Below are 19185 nucleotides of genomic sequence, written 5' to 3'. Positions count from 1 at the left end.
ACGTAGAAATACCCTGTCATATTAAGTACTGTATTTGAGTAAATGCACTTTATATTATCATGTAAGGAGTGTCACTTATTATAATGTAAATTTCTATTGTCACCACAGAATTTGATCTTTGAGTGCTCATTGAGTCTGATAATGCATGTGTACCTTGGATGAAGCCTGTGTTTTTTTTATCAGAGCTTATCAAATATACAGAGCTAAGTAAACACTGACAACATTCAGTATAAAAATACACACAGTGGTGCTCCTATGAGGCATGTGTGGGACTAATATAAACAGTTTCAGGGTTTGTGTGTCTTTCTGCTCCTTTTCCTTTGTGTAAAGTTATTTTGTGTTATGTAGAATAATTTTGATTGTTTGTAGATGTGTTTTGTCATTCTCATAGTGAGTATTTGTTAACTTTAGAACAAAATGAAAGAAAAACAAAGTGCAGACAAAACCATAACTGGATAACATTTGGTAATGTAATATAACACGGGCCGCAAATTACAGTGTAAATGTTTTGTATACACTGGAGACTCACAAAGACAAAGGTACTTCATGTCCTCAGCAGGTACTGATAAAGAAGGAATTGAAAAATTGGCATGTAGGCAGCTTCAGAGTGAAGCCAGGAACATTTTTAAAGCTCTTTATTCATGAAGCTTTGTTTTTTACTGAATTTCAAGCACACTTGATTGAACTGAGCTCAGCACTTGAGTCCACCTCAGGCACGCTTGTATTCTGTTTTTACCATGAAATCTGCAGTGGTGTACATCCTCAAAAGGAAAAGTAAACATCATGCAAAGAGCTCAAATGCTTCTACAACATGGCTCATCTGTGAACTTTGCACTCTGGCTGTATGCCATAAACGATAAATGGAATGGAACCGACCTGCTTCTCCCTCACTCACTTTACACAGTATCCAAGCTTTCTTTTATACAGTAAGGGAAAACAGACTTGAAACTCCCATCATGGATCTTAACTTTAACATAAAGAATGCCTCTATCTATGGTGTAAACTATAGTATAATGTAATACAGTAAAGTATTGTATTATATAAGGATCCCAGTAGATCAGCAGTTTCTGAAATACGTCCCGCATTCTGATACTTAGTTTGAACTTCGGCAGGTTGTCTTGACCTACATACCTAAATACACTGAGCGGCTGATTAGATATTTGCAACAGGTATAACTAAAAAAGTGGACAGGAAGTATATAACCACCATAATATGTCAACTGGGCCAATAGTTATAGCAAGTCACATATCCTAGTATTTTTTTTCTTTTCTCCTTTTCCTCTCTCTTACATTCATTTGTTAGGGGTTAGAGAAGGAAGGCGGGATAAAGGACATGCTGTGGAAGAGAGGCAGAGATTAATAACAAGTATGATTTGATGCAGAGAGGTCTATTAACACAAAGTAAGTGAGAAAGGTGACTGAAAAAGATATACTCAATGCATCATGGGAATCCCGCAGCAGCCTACACCTATTGCAGCATAACTAAGGAAGGATTCAGAGTCACCTTATCCAGCCCTAACTATATGCTTTAGCAAAAAGGAAAGCTTTAAGCCTTAAAGGTAGAGATAGTGTCTGTCCCCCGAATCCAAACTGGAAGCCGGTTCCACAGAAGAGGGGCCTGAAAACTGAAGGCTCTCCCTCCCATTCTACTTTTAAATACTCCAGGAACAACAAGTAAGCCTGCAGTGCAAGAGCGAAGTGCTCTAATGGGGTCATATGGTACTATAAGGTCATTAAGATAGGATGGGGCCTGTGTGTGAGGAGCAGGATTTTGAATTTAATTCTGGATTTAACAGGGAGCCAATAAGGGAAGCCAATATGGGAGAAATATGCTCTCTCTTTCTAGTCCCTGTCAGTACTCTTGCTGCACCATTTTGGATAAACTGAAGGCTTTTCGGAGAGATTTTAGGACATTGTGATAATAATGAATTACAGTAGTGCAGCCTAGAAGTAATAAATGCATGAACTAGTTTTTCAGCATCATTCTCAGACAGGATATTTCTCATTTTAGAGATGTTGCCCAAATGGAAAAAAAGCAGTCCTACATATTTGTTTAATATGTGCGTTGAAGGACATATCCTGGTCAAAAATGACTCCAAGGTTCCTCACAGTGTTACTGGATGCCAAGGTAATGCCATCCAGAGTAAGAATCTGGTTAGATACCATATTTCTAAGATTTTCAGGGCCGAGTACAATAACCTTAGCTTTATCTGAATTAAGGAGCAAAAAGTTAGCGGCCATCCAGGTCTTTATGTCTTTAAGACATTCCTAGCAGTGAAAATGTATGCTATGCCTTCTGACGATACTGCCTAAGGGAAGCATGTATAATGTAAGTAGAATTGGTCCTAGCACTGAACCCTGTGGAACTCCATAATTAACCTCAGTGTGTGAAGAGGAGTCTGTTAGATAGATATGATACAAACAACTGCAGCGCAGTACCTGTAATATTTACAGCGTGCTCTAATCGTTCTAATATTATATTATGGTCAACAGTATCGAAAGCTGCACTGAGGTCTAGCAGGACAGAGATGAGTCCACTGTCAGAGGCCATAAGAAGATCATTTGTAACCTTCACTAAAGCTGTTTCTGTGCTGTGATGAGCTCTGAAACCTGACTGAAACTCTTCAAATAAGCCATTCCTCTGCAAATGATCTATGAGATATTTGACAGCTACTCTTTCAAGAATTTTTGATATGAAAGGAATGTTGGAGATTGACCACTGGGTCAAGACATGGCTTTTTAAGCAACGGTTTAACTACAGCCAGCTTGAAGGCCCTTGGTATGTAGCTGATTATTAGAGATAGCTTGAAGCATTGAAGCATTAATTAATGGCAGGACTTCTTTGAGCAGTCTTGTAGGAATGGTGTCTAAAAGACATGTTGATAGTTTGGAGGAAGTAATTACTGAAATTAACTCAGAAAGATCATTTGGAGAAAAAGACTCTAAATAAATGTCAATGGTGCTGACAGTAGCTGCAGATAATATTACATCTGTGAGATGATTATGAGTAATTTTATCTCTAATGGTCAAAATGTTATTTGTGAAGAAGTTCATGAGGTCCTTACTAGTTAACATTAAAGGATTGGCTCAACAGTGCTCTGACTTTTTGTCAGCCTGGCTACAGTGCTGAAGAGAAACCTAGGGTTGTTCTTATTTTCTTCAATCAATGATGAATAGTAAGATGTTCTAGCTTTACGGAGTTCTTTCTTATAAAGCAGCAAACTTCTCAAGGCTAAAGGATGATCTTCTATATTTGCTCTAAATTTGCCCATTTCCTCTCCAGCTCTTCCTCTCCGGTTGTCTATGAGTTATCTGCTTTAAGCTATGTGTTTGAGAGTTATACCAGGGAGTCAAGTACTTCTGATTTGAGGCTCTGGGCTACAATATCCAGTGTCATACAACGTATAAGCTTATCTCGGTATCGTCCTATTTCTTTCTTTCTCTTTCCTCGTTGCGGCACCTGCCAAAGGGGGCGGGGGCACTGATGTCACCTGGAGCAGTGTGGAGGAACGGGCCAGCGGGGAGGGGGGATGATTCGCCTCTTTACTGGGAGGTTGTCGGTTGTTACGTTGTAACTACTCGCCTCTCATCGCAAACGAGCCGCACAGCCGAGCGGGCTGACGTTGTAGCTTAACTGAAGTCTCGTTAGTATGTGCAGCGGCGCGTGCGAGGCGGTTTCCTACAAACATTCCGGATTTTTGTGGATTTTCAGTCGGTAAAAGAAGTCGAGCTTCCGCAGGAGGATACAGAGCAGCAAGATGCGAAATATGATCCTGATGGCGCTTCTGCTGGTTCGCCTGCCAACAGGTGAGGCTTTAAATGTTTCTCCAGCAAACGCACTTTCTTCCTCATACATGTCGCTATATGGAGGTGTGCGTCGACTAAAGCAAAAAAGTCGAAACTAGCAGTAATTTTTAAAAGTTAATTATTGGCAGGTGTAAACAGGACAAGGCCGAGCTGTGGTCACGTGACCGCTCCACTACTTTTCCGTGGGGGTTTGTTTAAGTTGCTGTAAACAAAAGAGGGCCAAGGCGACGTTTATGTTAACCCCTCTCTTTTTTGAGTTTTTATTGATTTGTAAAGGAAATGAACTTTCAGCTAACAGTTTAATAATAATAATTTACTGTCAGCGGTCTGCCATCTATAATTGAGTCAAAATAACAGATACAGACCATTTTACACTTTTTAAATCCGATTATTCTAACCTTAAACCACTGGTTCGCCTTTTTCTGTAGTGCCAAGATGTTCATATGGGCTAATAGACTGTGTTCAACAGGATCCATGAAGGGATTTTATTAATAAAATTTAAAAATGACTTGTTTAGCAAGAGTGCTTATGTCTGAAAATAGCTTGATATCGTTCATGAAACAGTTTCCCATGATCACAGGTGTGGCCCAGGGTAATACTGTGCAATCTTTACACTGAATGTATCACATTATGTCAGCACACAGTAAAAAATAATCTTTGTCAGATAAGTAGCACTGCAGCTGGCTTAATTATCACGCATCATTTTATTAACATTAAAATTAACATTTTATTAACATTTTATTAACTTGTATCACAGACTGGTTACTATACCCATCATGACTTCCTGTAACTGTCCAAAAGGACAGTTAATCTAAACATGTTTTGTTTGATTTTTTTTTTAATGACACAAAGGGGAGCAGGAAATAATTGCAAATATTCTGTTTTGTTCTCCACCGTTAGTGAAACAGTTTTTAAACTGTTGGAATGAAAACAAGTAATTTGAAGATGCCTTGTTTAGTGGAACTGCAGTATTTTGTGCCATAGATTGTTAATGCAGCTATGATTTAAAGGAAAAAAGTACCAAATACTTTTAAGAGCTCACTGATCACAAACACTTTGTAGTCAGGTTATTTTTAAACACCAGTAATCATTTATTAGTCCTGTTATAAATATTCCTGAAGTCAGAAATGCTCAGTTATTGTTCAAAGTATTTCTTAGAAGTGTTTTATTTGCAATTTTGCCTTTTTTTCCACCACAAAAACTGTGTTGAATTATCAACTACAATATAAGGTAACTAACTGATCTCTGAATTTGAACAACCTTATATTAACTGGAGCTAAGAACTCTTGTCATGGAAATGCAAGTCTCAAAAGCTTGTACAAATAGTGGCAATAACCGGCAGACCCAAAAACTCAAAGGATTCGTCATCAAATTGCAATTAAAAATTGTTTTGAATCTCCAACAATGCATCTTGCAGATATTTTGCATGATTTTGTATCACTTTATGGTTAGATTTTTTTTTACCTTGCGTCTGTTCGTGGTCATCTTCGTGGTTGTTCCTGCCATTTTTGCATTTTTTGAGTTCTTTTGCATAATATTTTGGCTGTTTTGCATGTCTTCCCATGTGTTTCTGCAGGTAGTTGAATACTTGCTGTTTGTGTTTCTAGGGATTTCAGTTCTTTTCAGCTCAAACTCAATAAAAGAAGCAACTTCAACTATAAGTAGAAATATGAACATAGTTTCTGCTCCTAAGTATCTTCCTACCGGGTTTTGCTCATTTACATGTGGGAACCAGAAAATCTACAACTTGTAATTCAGTATCATGTATTCAGTATTCAGTTTTTGCATAGTGAGGAGATAAATTCATATTCATATTATTATTATTAGCAAGTGTCTTCTTCAGTTTAAAAATGGCTCTGTGATGAGAAGATATTAAGTATTGGATTGAACAATCTCTGAAAAGAAGACTCGCAATATTAACTGCAGAAATGGTTTGAAGACATTTTCACATAGTTCCTAACATTTAGTGCATCAACAAATTTTAGTTTATAACAAAGATAATAAACTGTGGAAAATAACTGATTGCGGACTTGTTTTTTGAGTATTTTGAGATATACAGGGCTCGCAAAATCGCTAGCCCGACGTCCCGGGGCTAGCGATTTTTCCAGTCGGGCTACCAAAATCTAACTCAGCCCTGCCCGTCGGGCTATCGTAGGAAGGAAAATATATGTCTATGCTTTTGCATTCTTTCGCCAATGTAGCTGAGTAATTATGTCATTGGCATCGATGAGCCACTGTCAATATGTGACATATTGAAATCGCGTTTGAATTTGCGCTTGTTTTTTGCTTTCACTTTCATTTTGCGATCGCGCGAACGGTGTGTAGGGAGCAGCAGTACTGATTGGTGAGTGACGATTAATTGCGCACCAATTCCTCTGACATCGTCTTATCACTCATTAGCTTACTATTCAAACGCGACAAGTGAAATCTCTTGCAGCAAGCTTAAACATGTGAGAGGTTGAGTGCGCAAAGAATTGCTGACCATTATGTAAGTACGTGTGTAAAAGCAGCAGGATTTACGCTGGTATTTTAGTTCTGCTGAGCCAAATAAGACGGGTCAGGGTGAAGAAGGGGCAGCCAAAGAAAAGCTTACCACAGAACGGAAAAGTTATGACAAATCAGACTATGAGGCAAAAAGAAAGCGCAGCTTTTTTGATTTCATGGACAAAAGAATTTCTGTGGCTGGAATATGACGAGCTAAATAACATGATGTTCTGCCAGGTGTGTTGTGAGTTTCATTTGATTTCTGAGTCGACAAGCACCTTTGTTACTGGGACCAGTAATTTTAAGAAAGACCCCATCAGAACCCATGAGAAATGCAAGAAATGCATTATTGCTCAGTCTGCAGTATCGTTCCCAGAACAAACAGCAATTGCAAAAAAACATACTAAAAATAAACCAAGCACAACAAGAACTCCTGAAAAAGCTGTTTAGAACAGCGTGCTATAAGAGTGAACTATATTGGCAAAATTTAGCAGTCTTTGCAAACTTCAAAAAGCAAATGGCCTCGATCTTGGTTCCACTTACCTCTTACCCGTGACTTCAGTGGAAATTTCAGATTCAGGATCTGACACAGACTGATTCATGTCCTACACAGTTCTTTCAGTTCATAGAAATTTCTGTTCAATTTGAACCAAGTATTTGAGTTGATGGTTGTAATTTTTATACAGTTGTTGTGATTTGTATTTTAACAATTTTTTTTGATTAATTTTTGTTTCCGTTACAATATTATACTTTAATGTATAATATTGTAAAGGAAACAAAACATTAAAAAATAGCTTTCTTTTTTATTCGGGCTACTTAAATTTATTTTGGGCTACCTAAAACTGAAGAATGCCTGCCCGAAGGGCTACCAGAGATTTTGAAATTTTGCGAGCCTTGATATAAATCTACTGAGTAAAGCTGGTATCGTTCAAGAATAACTGAGGAGAAAGTTGATCATTTTTACCTTTAACTTTAACTGATATATTTGTCCATCAGCAGATGTTTTTTGTCATCAGCTTGTTTTCCAAAACTTGCCATTATAGATCGTGACTGAAGGCTGTTATTACTTGTAATAATAGAGTACAATCTGCGCACAGTTAAGCATTTCAAGCGTAAACTGTTAACCAGTTTGGTCAGATTCTTTTCAATCCATCACTCAGCAGCCATCGCACGAGGTCTTTTTTTTGGCTGATGGAATATCAATTCCAATTGTGTGTGTGTCAAATCAGTTGTTGCTGTTTAAGTTTTTAAAGTCCAATCTCACCGTTCTCCCTTCCTGTGTCAGAGCTGCTGTCCGTTACAGTGAATGTTCCAGAGACGGAGAGGAGGACGATGCTGTTTGCCTCTGTGATTCTGCGCTGTGACTACTCAACCTCAGCGAACCAGCAGGACGTCCTGGTCTCCTGGAAGTTCAAATCCTTCTGTAAAGACCCTGTACTGGATTACTACTCGACAGGTGAGGCTACAGGTGGAAGAAGAGGGTGGTACATTGTTATTCTGTCATGAGGTTTTCCCTTAAGCAAAAAATTCTATAAAATGGGCTACGTGTTAATGATACACGTACTTTAAAATGAGCAGATATTAACAGATTAGACTCTTTCTGTGCTTTGTTGGCGTGTTCATAGTTTGTAGTTTCATTTTGTCAGCATCCATGCCTGAAGCACTTTCCAGCTTTGTAATGGCCACAGCGTTTGTTTTATTAGAATCACCTTCGTTCTTCAGTTAAAATACTTTTATAATTTTGTGTTGACAAAAACTGCAACGTGACTTGCTGGTGAAGGCATATACCAGCGAGGCAGTAATTTCTGCTTCTACAGTTCTAGTCTTCAGCCCGACTGGATGAATGACTCCTGTGGATCACCTTGTTATTCAACTCCTTTAACAGGCCACCTGATTCTCTGCCCGCTCATCTCTATTCATCTAACTTCTGCGACGCTCTAATGCTATTCTTCACTGAAAAAATTCATAAAATACACCTTGACTTGGTCACTGTCCTTGTCAAAGCCTGTTTACCCCCTCTCCTTCCCCTCATATCTGCTATTATTCACTCTTCACTCACCACTGGAACTGTTCCTGCTTCTTTCAAAGTTGCCGCCATTACCCCAATCCTGAAAAAAACAGGTCTAGATCCCAACAACTTTAACAATTTCCGTCCTATCTCCAATCTACCATTCCTCTCAAAAATTCTTGAAAAAATAGTTGCTTCTCAAGTCCATCTACACCTAACTGATAATAACCTTTATGAACAGTTCCAGTCTGGTTTCCATCCTCTGCATAGCACCGAAACTGCTCTCATAAAAAAAACAAATGATCTTCTTATGGCAGCTGATTCTGGTCTCCTCTCCATCCTTATTCTCCTTGATCTGAGTGCAGCCTTTGACACCATCTCTCATCCCATTCTTCTTAGCAGATTAGCTTCTATTGGTCTCTCTCATACTCCATTAGCCTGGTTCAAATCATACCTGTCTGACCGCACTCAGTTCATTCAATTAAAATCCTTCACTTCTCAGCCTTCTCCTCTATCTACTGGGGTGCCCCAGGGATCTGTCCTCGGGCCCCTTCTTTTCATCATTTACCTTCTTCCTCTCTGACATATTTTTCGTAAATATAATATTCAGTTCCACTGCTATGCCGATGACACCCACATTTACCTCTCTACCAAACCCGATTCTACTCTTCCTCCACCCTCCCTTACCCTCTGCTTAGCTGAACTCAATTCCTGGTTCTCCTCCAACTTTCTTAAACTCAACAGCAATAAATCAGAACTTCTCCTGGTCGGCACTAAACGATTGCTATCCAGAATTAACAATTTCTCTCTCACCATCAATAATTCGCTAGTCCCCATCTCTCCCTCTGTGAAAAGCTTGGGTGTCATTCTTGATAGCACATTATCTTTTAATTCACATATCAATAATGTCACACGTGCAGCATATTTTCAACTCCGTAATATCAATCGTCTCCGCCCTTTCCTCACTCCTCATGCCACTGCCATTCTCGTCCATAATCTTGTTATCTCTCGAATTGATTACTCACTATTATTTGGCCTTACACAAAAATCCATCAACAAGCTCCAACGTGTCCAGAATTCTGCTGCCCGTATTATTACTAGGACTTCCTCTACCCGCCACATCTCCCCAATCCTGAAGCAGCTTCACTGGCTCCCGGTTAAATTTCGCATCCATTTTAAAATAATCCTTTATACATTTAAGGCTATTCATTCTCTCTCTCCACCATACCTCTCCAATTTAGTACAGATGTACTTCCCATCCCGGTGCCTCAGATCTTCATCTTCTCTTTCTCTCTCTGTTCCTTCCGCTCGTCTGATTACAATGGGGGGCAGGGCTTTTAGTTGCTCTGCCCCTCGACTTTGGAATTCCTTACCCCCTGACCTCAGAAACATTACTTCATTCCCTCTTTTTAAGTCCATCCTCAAAACTCATCTGTTTAAAATTGCTTATGTTTAAACCTCTGTATGCTCTTAACTTTTATCTGTTATTTTTATTATTGTGTATATTTTCAGTTTTTGTGTTTTTATCTGTTGTACAGTGTCCTTGGGTGCTTTGAAAGGCGCTATTTTTAAATAAAATGTATTATTATTATTATTATTATTGTTTAATATTTAACTGAAACTTTGACCCCTTTTTCTTTCCTTTTGTTGCTCAAATCTTTGCCGCACAGGATTCAGGATATGTACTCCCTTTTCTGGTCTCAGAGTCTTGTGTTTCTATTATTGTAGACCAAAGGATTCAAATATGCAAGTCTTTTATAAATTACCAAAAATGTATTCAATATTGACTTAGATCCTGATACAAACCAGTCTTAACAGCAAAGTAAATCAGTTGTAGCTATCTGTGCACAAAAAGGTAAGTACATTTTTCAAAATGTTATCAAACAGTATGTTTTCCCTCTTTTCTAACCTTTTTTTTTATTAATGTGTTTCCACATCAAAGCTCTGTTCTTACAAATAAAACCAGTGCCTTCACTCCAGCCGAGTACTCCTCCTGTGTTGCAGATATCACTTTAGATAGAAGCTGAATGGAGTCTATAAATTCTCTCAGTACTGAGTCATGTTTGCATTTCTGTGGCTAGGTATTCGCTTTCTAGTTATCACTCCACACTACACCCACATAAGCATTTATATATATATGTAAAACATTTTCAATAACTAAAAACTAATCTGAGACAAACCAGCTCTGCAAGTTAACTGACACTGAAATGAATTAAAAGCGAGTGAGTTAAAATCAAAATGAAACAAAAATAAAAAGTAATTCGAACATATAAAAATGTAATAACTTTGATAAATAATATGTTTCTAATATTATAGTTTTCATCTTCCATTCAAAATTAGCCGCTCTGCTCCCCTTACCCATCAGTGGGGTTAGTCAGATGCTGCCACTTTCACGTCAGCAAGCAGGGGAAACGATGGGTTTACTCAGCGAGCTGATAACCAGATTCGCTGAATGCTTATCCGATTGCCAGTGTTAGTTTAAGTGACTCCAGATAACGGAAAGATAACTTAGGTATGTTGATCTTGCTTTGTAGTATAGGGCCCTGGTTGTGAGAGCCTTGAGCCCCGGGTGAGAGGTGGGGAGCACCCTGAACACGACACAAGTTATTCAAAAAGTCACTAATTAAAATTTAATTCAGCTGGACAACATTTCAAATAAGTCAACAGTAATTTTCAAAAATATTTTGACAAACAGAAAGATGCGCAGTGGATCCAAACATTGCATATCTGAGTTTTAACTTTGGGCTAAGTATTACTATGGTTGTTAGTAAAGGACCCAAATGCAAAACCTAAGAAAACAAAAACCAGCCTTTTTAGGTTCATGGCTAAATTCAAAGTACAAAATCCACAGCGAGATAACAAATGACATCCAAAGTTCCAGGGAAAAACCCCAGGGATACAGTGACAGCACAATAAAAGAAAAAGTGTAATCAGGATTATTTATACACTGAGGACTGATGGGGGATGGGACACAGATGAGAAGTGAGATGTGAAAACTAATCAACAAAAGGTGAAAGCAACCAGGGAATCAGGGGAGGACAGACAGGGAACAAAACTAATCTTCAAGTAAAACAGGAATTAACCTCCAACATGTGCTTATGAAGTACAAAACAAGAAAACATAACGAGACCGAGAAAATACAAATACAAGCAGAGGGGAAACCATTATGAATATCAAAGAATACAAAACAAAAAACCCACAACACGACACCGCTGAAAAACCCAGGGTCCACACCAGAGATCATGACAAGCGTGCAGTGGTTTCCATTGTGTTTGCCCTGTTTCAGTGTGGTGTGCATATAGACACACCCAATCCTTGCATTCCTTTTCACACCAACACATACGGAATTACAGAATGTCTAATTCCAGCCTGCAAGGCTCTGCATTATGCATATTTTCATAAAAATTAAAATCAAATTTGTATTTTTTTAAATTTTACACAGGTTTGAGGCATCAGCTGTGTGTTTTTAATCTTTGTGTGTACTGTTTAATTTTCCTTCATATATTTAATTCCTATCAGACTGTTTTGCAGGGGTTTAAGCAGCATATTGTAGCTGTAATTGTACAATGCAAAGAGTTAGAAATAAACAATGTACTTATATTCCTATTTAAATAATTTCCTTTTTTTCCTGAAGCCTATCAGGCAGCTCTGCTGCTCCGTCAGGACCCCTCCAATGACTGCCCGGACCGCCAGCGCACAGTTCGTACTGTGATCCAGAAACGGGGCATCAATGAGCCCATCCTGGGTGCAGAATACAGGAACCGCAGAATTACAATTCGAAACAGTATGTTTGATAACTATAATGCTGCAGTACAGTCTAAACGTATTTCAATTTCTTTCACATTTCAGACTAATGTGATGTTTTCTGACAACAGCTGCTGATCTGGTCATCACTGAGGTGATGTGGTGGGATAACGGTGTGTATTTTTGCACCATTGATGCGCCCGGTGACACAACAGGGGACTCGGATCGTGAAGTCAAGCTCATCGTGTTCCGTAAGTCCCCTCAGTCGCTTCAAGTAGAGTTATTTGAGGTAGTAAAATGTAAAATATACTGGTATATCAGTAATGTTGTGAGTAATTATGTTTTACTGTCACCTGCTCCAGACTGGCTGACGGTCCTGTTAATCATCATCGGTGGTCTCCTGCTCATCATGCTCTTTTGCATATGCTGCTGTCAGTGCTGCCCGCAAAATTGTTGCTGCTATGTCCGCTGCCCTTGTTGTCCTCGGACATGCTGCTGTCCAGAAAAAGGTAGAAGAAATGCTTTTTTGGATTGTACATTTTTAGCTGTAGCTCTATAGGTGGCAGATTCACTTCACTAAATCATGAGAAAGAGACTTCTGTTGCCAGAAAAGTATTCAAACATGTAACTATGTGCCAAAGTAGAAATACCGCAGCTGAATAGGCTTCAGCTGGAAATCTACGTCATAGCTTACAACACAACAGAAACAGCTTTTAACCCCAAAGCGTAACTGTCCATATAACCTGACACGCACCTCCTGAGAAATGTAACTACACACCGGGTCGACACAGCTCTTAACTATTGTTATTGGATAGTTTAGCAACATCGATTCCTCCTCAACGCAGTTTTTGACTTTATTAGTGAGAGAATAACAATGATTGCATAATCATAACGTAAATATAAAGACTCAGAATAGTTAGCAAATTTTTCGAAGGACATTGCTGAAATCAAAATGGACGTGAGGAAATGTACAGAGAAGTGGAAAAGCCAGAGGGACATTGTATATCTTTACAAATATTAATCACAGTTAAATTAAGAGGGGATGGCAGTAAAAACTCTGGAGTTGTGATGTCATCAAGTACACTACCGTTCCAATTGTAGAACGATCGCGCTGCGTTCTCGGGAAGTCCGGACTCCTGTGTGAACTTCCGAAGTCCGGACTAGCGAAAAGGCGAGTACGGACTTGCGTACTTGAGTATTTAGAAACGGCCTAACAGTCTGCAGTCTATGGACTAACCTCAGCCAACCCCAGCTAACAGTGTTAGCTTGGTGGCGAGTAGCCTTCATTAATAGTAATAAAAATCACACAGCAATAGTACACCGAAGATACTGAAGTTTCACCCATCCCATTCTTCTTATGAAGTGGTGTCCAAGTAAGAAATGCATTCCTGCCCGTACACTGCTCGCTCTTGGTCCATTGTGTAACTGACGCCACCAACATTAACAGGACGCTTACATTAGAGCCTCTTATTGCGTGTTTTGTTTTGATTTGCAGCAATCAGAATCAGAGAAAATGTATTAATTCTGAATGGAAACTGAGTAAAAAAAAAAGAAATTTAAAGAAAGTCCGCAGGTTGCACTCAAACCCAGGCCGGCCTCTCTCAGCTATACGATATATGATTACATGCTCATCCAACTGAGCTAAACCTGCACCCAACTGTTTTTAATCACTAAAATTGGAAAAGGCATAGAGTGGGCATAGGCTAACATATGAAACAAGAAATGACTGCCGTGTATTCTATTTATTTCCACAAAGTAACTGTATTCTGATTACCACCTATTTAAATGGAAACTGTAATGGAATGTAGTTACTCATATTTTATATTTTAAATATGTAACGCTGGTACATGTACTCCGTTACTCCCCAACACTGTATATAAAGCATTGGGATACGACTACATGGTAAAAAACACATAGACACTTAAAAGTATAAATGTGGGCAATGACATCGGCGACTTACGTAGATCTTTGCAATGGCTTCCTGCAGAAGTCTAAATCAGGCATTAGTTAAAAGTTTAATATTTCACAAGTATTATCAGCCATGTATTTACATTTTCCATGAGTCATTTTTCTTAACCACTTATCCAGTTCAGGGTGCCACTTAATTTAATAAACATGTATTTGTACCATCGGAGGAAACCACAGTGCATGGAGAGAACCCATACGCCGTATCTCATTATTACTGCATAAACCATTTTGCAATTTTAAACTGTTTAATTATTTTTAAGTAAGCCTGTAGTCTAAGATAAAGAGAGTTATTATGAGTCGATATAGATCAAACAAATTTAAAATCCATAGAGAAAATTTTTTAAATGTTTGATGAGGACATGAATTGTAAATGGTATGCAGCACTGTTCTTTTGAAGGTCACCGCAGCTACCAGATGTGTCATTGTGTTTCATATAATCCTGTGTGTGTGTGCAGCCCTGTGTGTTCTCGAAAATATGTGAAATATGCACTCTGCAAGCACATTGTAATTATGTGCCCTTCTCACGGCATGCTACAAAAGAGGAAATACATTAGTAAAGAAATGTAAGCTGAAATTCCCCTCAGTTTGTTTTAAGACAGAATATTTACTGAGATGGTCCAGTGTACTTTAAAAACAAGCAGTATTATTATTATCCTCTGCTGTAAATCAGTATCTGCTGGTTAAGTACCTATATCAGTCTTTTTGAACTGCTTGCTCTGTGTGCTTTGACTTCAGCTGTGATGGAGCACAAGATGCTGAAAGAAGCTCGGAAAGCTATGTTACCCTGGATGAATGGTCAGCCCATTTATGCTCCCATCAGCTCCAATGCTTCCTCCCAGGGCGTTCCCATTCTGTATTCAGGTGAGTAAGGGAAAGCACAATAAGACTTGTCCTTAATCTTTTATTTGCAGTGACGTAAAATAAACCCCCAAACAATGTGGAATTCTGCATATGGGCATCAGAGCTTTAATTCACTTCAGCTGGTGAAGGTAGCAGATCTGCAATACAAGCCTTTGAAGCAGGCTTGTATTGCAGTCATGCCCTTGTTATTATTTATTTATTTATTTTACCTCTGGTTGTAATGTGGTTTGTTTCCACCACGTGAACTCTTTTTTTGCAAGAAGCCTCGATTTTTGGAATCTGCTCTTGCTGCCCTGTGTGTATCTGCATTATAACAGCGTTAAAACCATAGACTGTACATAAAAGACGATTCAAAGCTGCCTCATTGGTTTGTGCACTCTTGCTTTTTCACACTTGTTTGTATTTTTTAAAATCTGGATTAGATATTAGTCAGATATGGAGGGCACTGCATTTTCGACCTGAAACATATTCTGCTTCATCTTCTCTTTTACTTTAAAGCTGATGATAAATCACAAGATAAACTTCATGTTGTATTCAGGAAGTGATTGAGCACGTAAACAGAAAAATGTTTACTAAGGCAATAAAGCAAGAATAGTTATTCGGCTATATTATATACAGTCTGATTTCTCTTTGCAGTCAGAGGAGTTGCCCCCTGCTGGCCAATAGAAAGAATACTGGTTTAAGACTCTTCTGTACTGGCTTTGTCTTTTTTATACAGTCTGTGTTTAATACTGGTTCAACACTTCATGTGAGCATTTCAGTGGTCACAATGGCTTTCATTCTAAAACGTTTACATGCTACACATATGCACCGGCCCTACAAGCACTGACAGCAGCCCATTCGTTCATTTTCATTACTGACACTGGATTGCTCAATCAAATCTCTTAATGTAATTGGGCCCGCCCCTGCCTTCCCTGTGCACTCATGCACCTTGCAGAACAGACATCTCATGGCATGAGAATAGTTTCTTTCCCCAGGCTGTTGGACTACATGCTACAATAACAACCTTATTTAGTCAGCCTATAACAACATTGCACACCAGATTCAGTTAAAGCACTTAATCATAGGCTTACTTATTTCTTATTTTCTAGTTGTACTCTGTATATCTGCATCTCTAAGTAGTTAGTATATATTCCTTTTCTGTGTGTTTGTAATATATATATATATATATATATACATATACTGCAAATACCATATGTTCTATTTCTGTACCACTGTTTTTTGCATCATGGCACTGCGACAAATTCCTTGTTTGTGTACAAATTTGGCAATACTCCTCTAAACAATACTCCTCCCTTCAAATGTCCAGAGAATAACTTGAGTTCATGTAGGTTCAACAGTTGTTGTTTATCTTCTTAATCGCTGTCAGTTTGGTTTCAGATTCATACTCAGACTACCCAAACAAGCACAACTTTGCCATGGCTCCCATGCAGCTGTCACCCATGGGCCTACAGCAGCAGCCGCCGCCTCCTCCTTTACACTATGGCAACAGCAGTGTGCGTGGCAGCATTCATGGTAACAACCAAGTGTTGGAATACTTCGAGAATCAAGTGAGAGGGCTTGATGTCATTGCACCAGGGATGGCTCCTCATGCTGTCCAGAATGTGCCTCCATTACAGGCTCAGCCTGCTCCTCCACAAGTTTCCTACACACCAGGGCCTCCGAGTGTGTTGTCAGCACTGGATGAGATGGGGACGAGAGGGATGGAGAGAAGAGTGATCACCCTGCCTCCTATTATTCAGCGTGTACCCAGCTTTTCTTCACGCAGGGGCCCTGGTGGTGGAGATGGAACTAGGGGGGCTCTCAGGATGTCCAGCCAGTCCAGTGGGAGTACAAACCGCTCAGCAGGTGGTCTCCACCGCAACAGTCGTGGATCAAGAGACAGATACAGAAGTGCCTCTCCTCCCAGGCGGGGAATCCTGCGTGATTACATTGATGATTCGGATAGGGACACCAGGCGGGGAAGAGCATCTCACAGGAGGAACGAGAGAGGGAGTTCGTCCAGGCACCGTGCCCGAAGTCGCGATGACCTCATGGATGAGCTGCAAAGCAGAGCTCCTCGTAGGCAGAGGAGCTACTCACCTCCCCTGCACTGCAACGGGTCCTGGAGCTCAGATGAAGAGGACAGTATGAGAAGAAAAGGAGGAAAAGGGAGGGACTGGTCAGAGTTGCCTCCCAGCTACCACTCCATCGACATTCAGCCTCCACGCAGTAACAACCAGAGGAACTACGACCGCCTTTCTGTAAGATCCACACACAGCTAGTGACACACTCTGACCCAGTGGGGTGTCCTTTTATTCTTCTTTTTTCTTGCATGGCTTTTAATATGCCAGCCACACCTTTAGGTTGGCAGTGTCAGTCAGTGCACCACTGTGATCCTACAACGACTCCAGAGTTATTGTATTTTAACTGAAATGTGTTTAGAATCCTGACCGGGGACACTGAAATGATTCAGTGTATGAAATGGTTTGAAGAGGTTTTATGCAAAACTAATAGCAAAACTATGAGAAAACTATAAAAGCGGGCAATTTCACAGAACTGCATTTAGGGGTTTTAATTAATTGCAAATTAAGCAAAAGACTGATTTGTAAAGATTTTTTCATACATGTATACCTGAAGTTGTGGAGGAAGTGCCATTAATTTAGTCTTAACTACTTTCATTTTTTATTTTCTTCTAATGTCTTGGTGCTTTTCTCTAACTGTGTGCGTCACCTCATCTTAAATTCTAATTTCACCTTTTTCATTTTTCTCTCGTAGGATCGAAGCTCCCATAGCAACACCACCGTAGTCATCTGAAACATTTCTGTCTTTTGATCTTTTCTTGAAAACGGTAAAAATAATGATGAAGAAGTCGGTGCCTGTTTGGTCACCTGGAAGGAACAAAGATGTTGTTGATTCATTTAGTAGTGTAAACATACTGTATGAGTATAATTGTACCGTTATGCCGTTACTGCGCGTAACGGCACCAAAAATAACTGTTCGGGTGATGGTGTATACTGCAGGTGATGTGCAGCTGCATGAAGTCATATTATTGATTGTTATTAATATGATTGTATGGGATTCTTGTCCTAGTTCTCTTGAATTGTCTTATGTGTGGTGATGGATTTTTTGGGTTAAGTACGTTTGTCGTTGTAAAAAGGTGCCTGTGCTGAAAAAGATCCAGGACTCGCAGAAGAGATTCCTACTTTCTAGTTTTACTTTCTGGTTAAGCATAAGTTTAATAAAGATACAGTGTTTATTTGTTTTTATTTTTGTTTTGCTCTTAAGTTTGTTTTTTACAGTAATTTCTTTTTTGCCTTCCTTACGCTATTTAAAAATTGTTTTTATATATATATATATATTTTTATCCATTGTATGTGGATAAAGCAGTAACGGTAGCAATGGAAACTACATTTGCAGGAAGATGGACTGATTAGTGGATGTTTTGAGATCTGGATGCACCCACACCGAAATATAATTGTGACTGGATTTTTTTTTTAATAGAGATGTAACTTTGTTGTAAAGTATGTGTTTTTAATAAAATCTTTACAATACTGCCTGCATGACGTGGATTTTATTTCATTAGTCCTGTTATAGTAGCCCATTACCTCAGGGGTGAGTGGATTACTTGGACATTGGGGATACTAAAGTCACATATCAGTTTGCATTATGAACTAGTATAGTTTGCAGTGGCAATGTTTTAGTCATATTAGTCATTACAACAGCACAATCAAACTGCCTGAGAAAAGAGAGTAAAATATTAAAAACCATGTAGGAGGAAAGTAATTCAAGTTTTTAGTACATGTGATAAATGGCCGGATATAGCACCTATTTACAGTGACTGAGCACTGCAACCCTCATTCACCCAATCACACACAGATTCCTACAAGCAGTTTTTTCCTAACCCTTGTCTAACATTTGCACTCGCACTCTGATGGATGCATCGGGGGCAATTCGGGGTTCAGTATTTTCCCAGAGGATACTTCAGCATGCAGATAGGAGGAGCCAGGGATCAAACCACAAAACTTCAGATTTTTAGATGGCCCACTTTACCACCACAGTCTCTGCACAGCTGAACAAATGCCAGGTGCTTTGGATCTACAAAGGCGGCTAATGTTCAGTTTTTGAATTGTTAAAAGGGCAAAAAGGGAATATGAATGTATTCATCAAGAATTAAACAGTAATAAACAAACATGGCACCGTCTCTCTAATTCAAAGATATTGATTTTGTCAAACTATAGGTAGGAGTGATATTACTCTTCATACACATGGCTGAGACAATGACTGTGTAAAAGAAGGTTTTCTGGATGTGTCATTTGTCATATTATTATTAAC

The 19185-nt window shown here is 39.1% G+C and overlaps 1 protein-coding gene across 1 annotated transcript; it reads left to right on the top strand.

The window, feature by feature from the left end:
* The first annotated feature begins 3558 nt into the window (after window positions 1-3558).
* ildr1b (immunoglobulin-like domain containing receptor 1b) lies at window positions 3559-18403 on the top strand. Its single transcript, XM_006788241.3, has 8 exons — window positions 3559-3806; window positions 7576-7746; window positions 11933-12082; window positions 12174-12293; window positions 12405-12551; window positions 14746-14871; window positions 16252-17114; window positions 17629-18403. The coding sequence occupies exons 1-8, from the start codon at window positions 3758-3760 to the stop codon at window positions 17665-17667; spliced, it is 1665 nt and encodes a 554-aa protein (XP_006788304.1). The 5' UTR covers window positions 3559-3757; the 3' UTR covers window positions 17668-18403.
* The last annotated feature ends 782 nt before the right edge of the window (window positions 18404-19185 follow it).

This window comes from Neolamprologus brichardi, chromosome 16, assembly GCF_056152115.1.
Source record: "Neolamprologus brichardi isolate AB-2024 chromosome 16, ASM5615211v1, whole genome shotgun sequence".
Taxonomy (NCBI): Eukaryota; Metazoa; Chordata; class Actinopteri; order Cichliformes; family Cichlidae; genus Neolamprologus; species Neolamprologus brichardi.
The sequence above is the reverse complement of the archived record's forward strand: the minus strand, read 5'-3'. Positions and strand labels throughout refer to the sequence as shown.

Coding starts and splice junctions, on each gene's coding strand:
- ildr1b (XM_006788241.3), top strand. CDS start 3,758: ATGCGAAATATGATCCTGATGGCGCTTCTGCTGGTTCGCCTGCCAACA. Junction 12,294..12,404: donor AGTCAAGCTCATCGTGTTCC/GTAAGTCCCCTC, acceptor CACCTGCTCCAG/ACTGGCTGACGGTCCTGTTA. Junction 12,552..14,745: donor ATGCTGCTGTCCAGAAAAAG/GTAGAAGAAATG, acceptor CTTTGACTTCAG/CTGTGATGGAGCACAAGATG.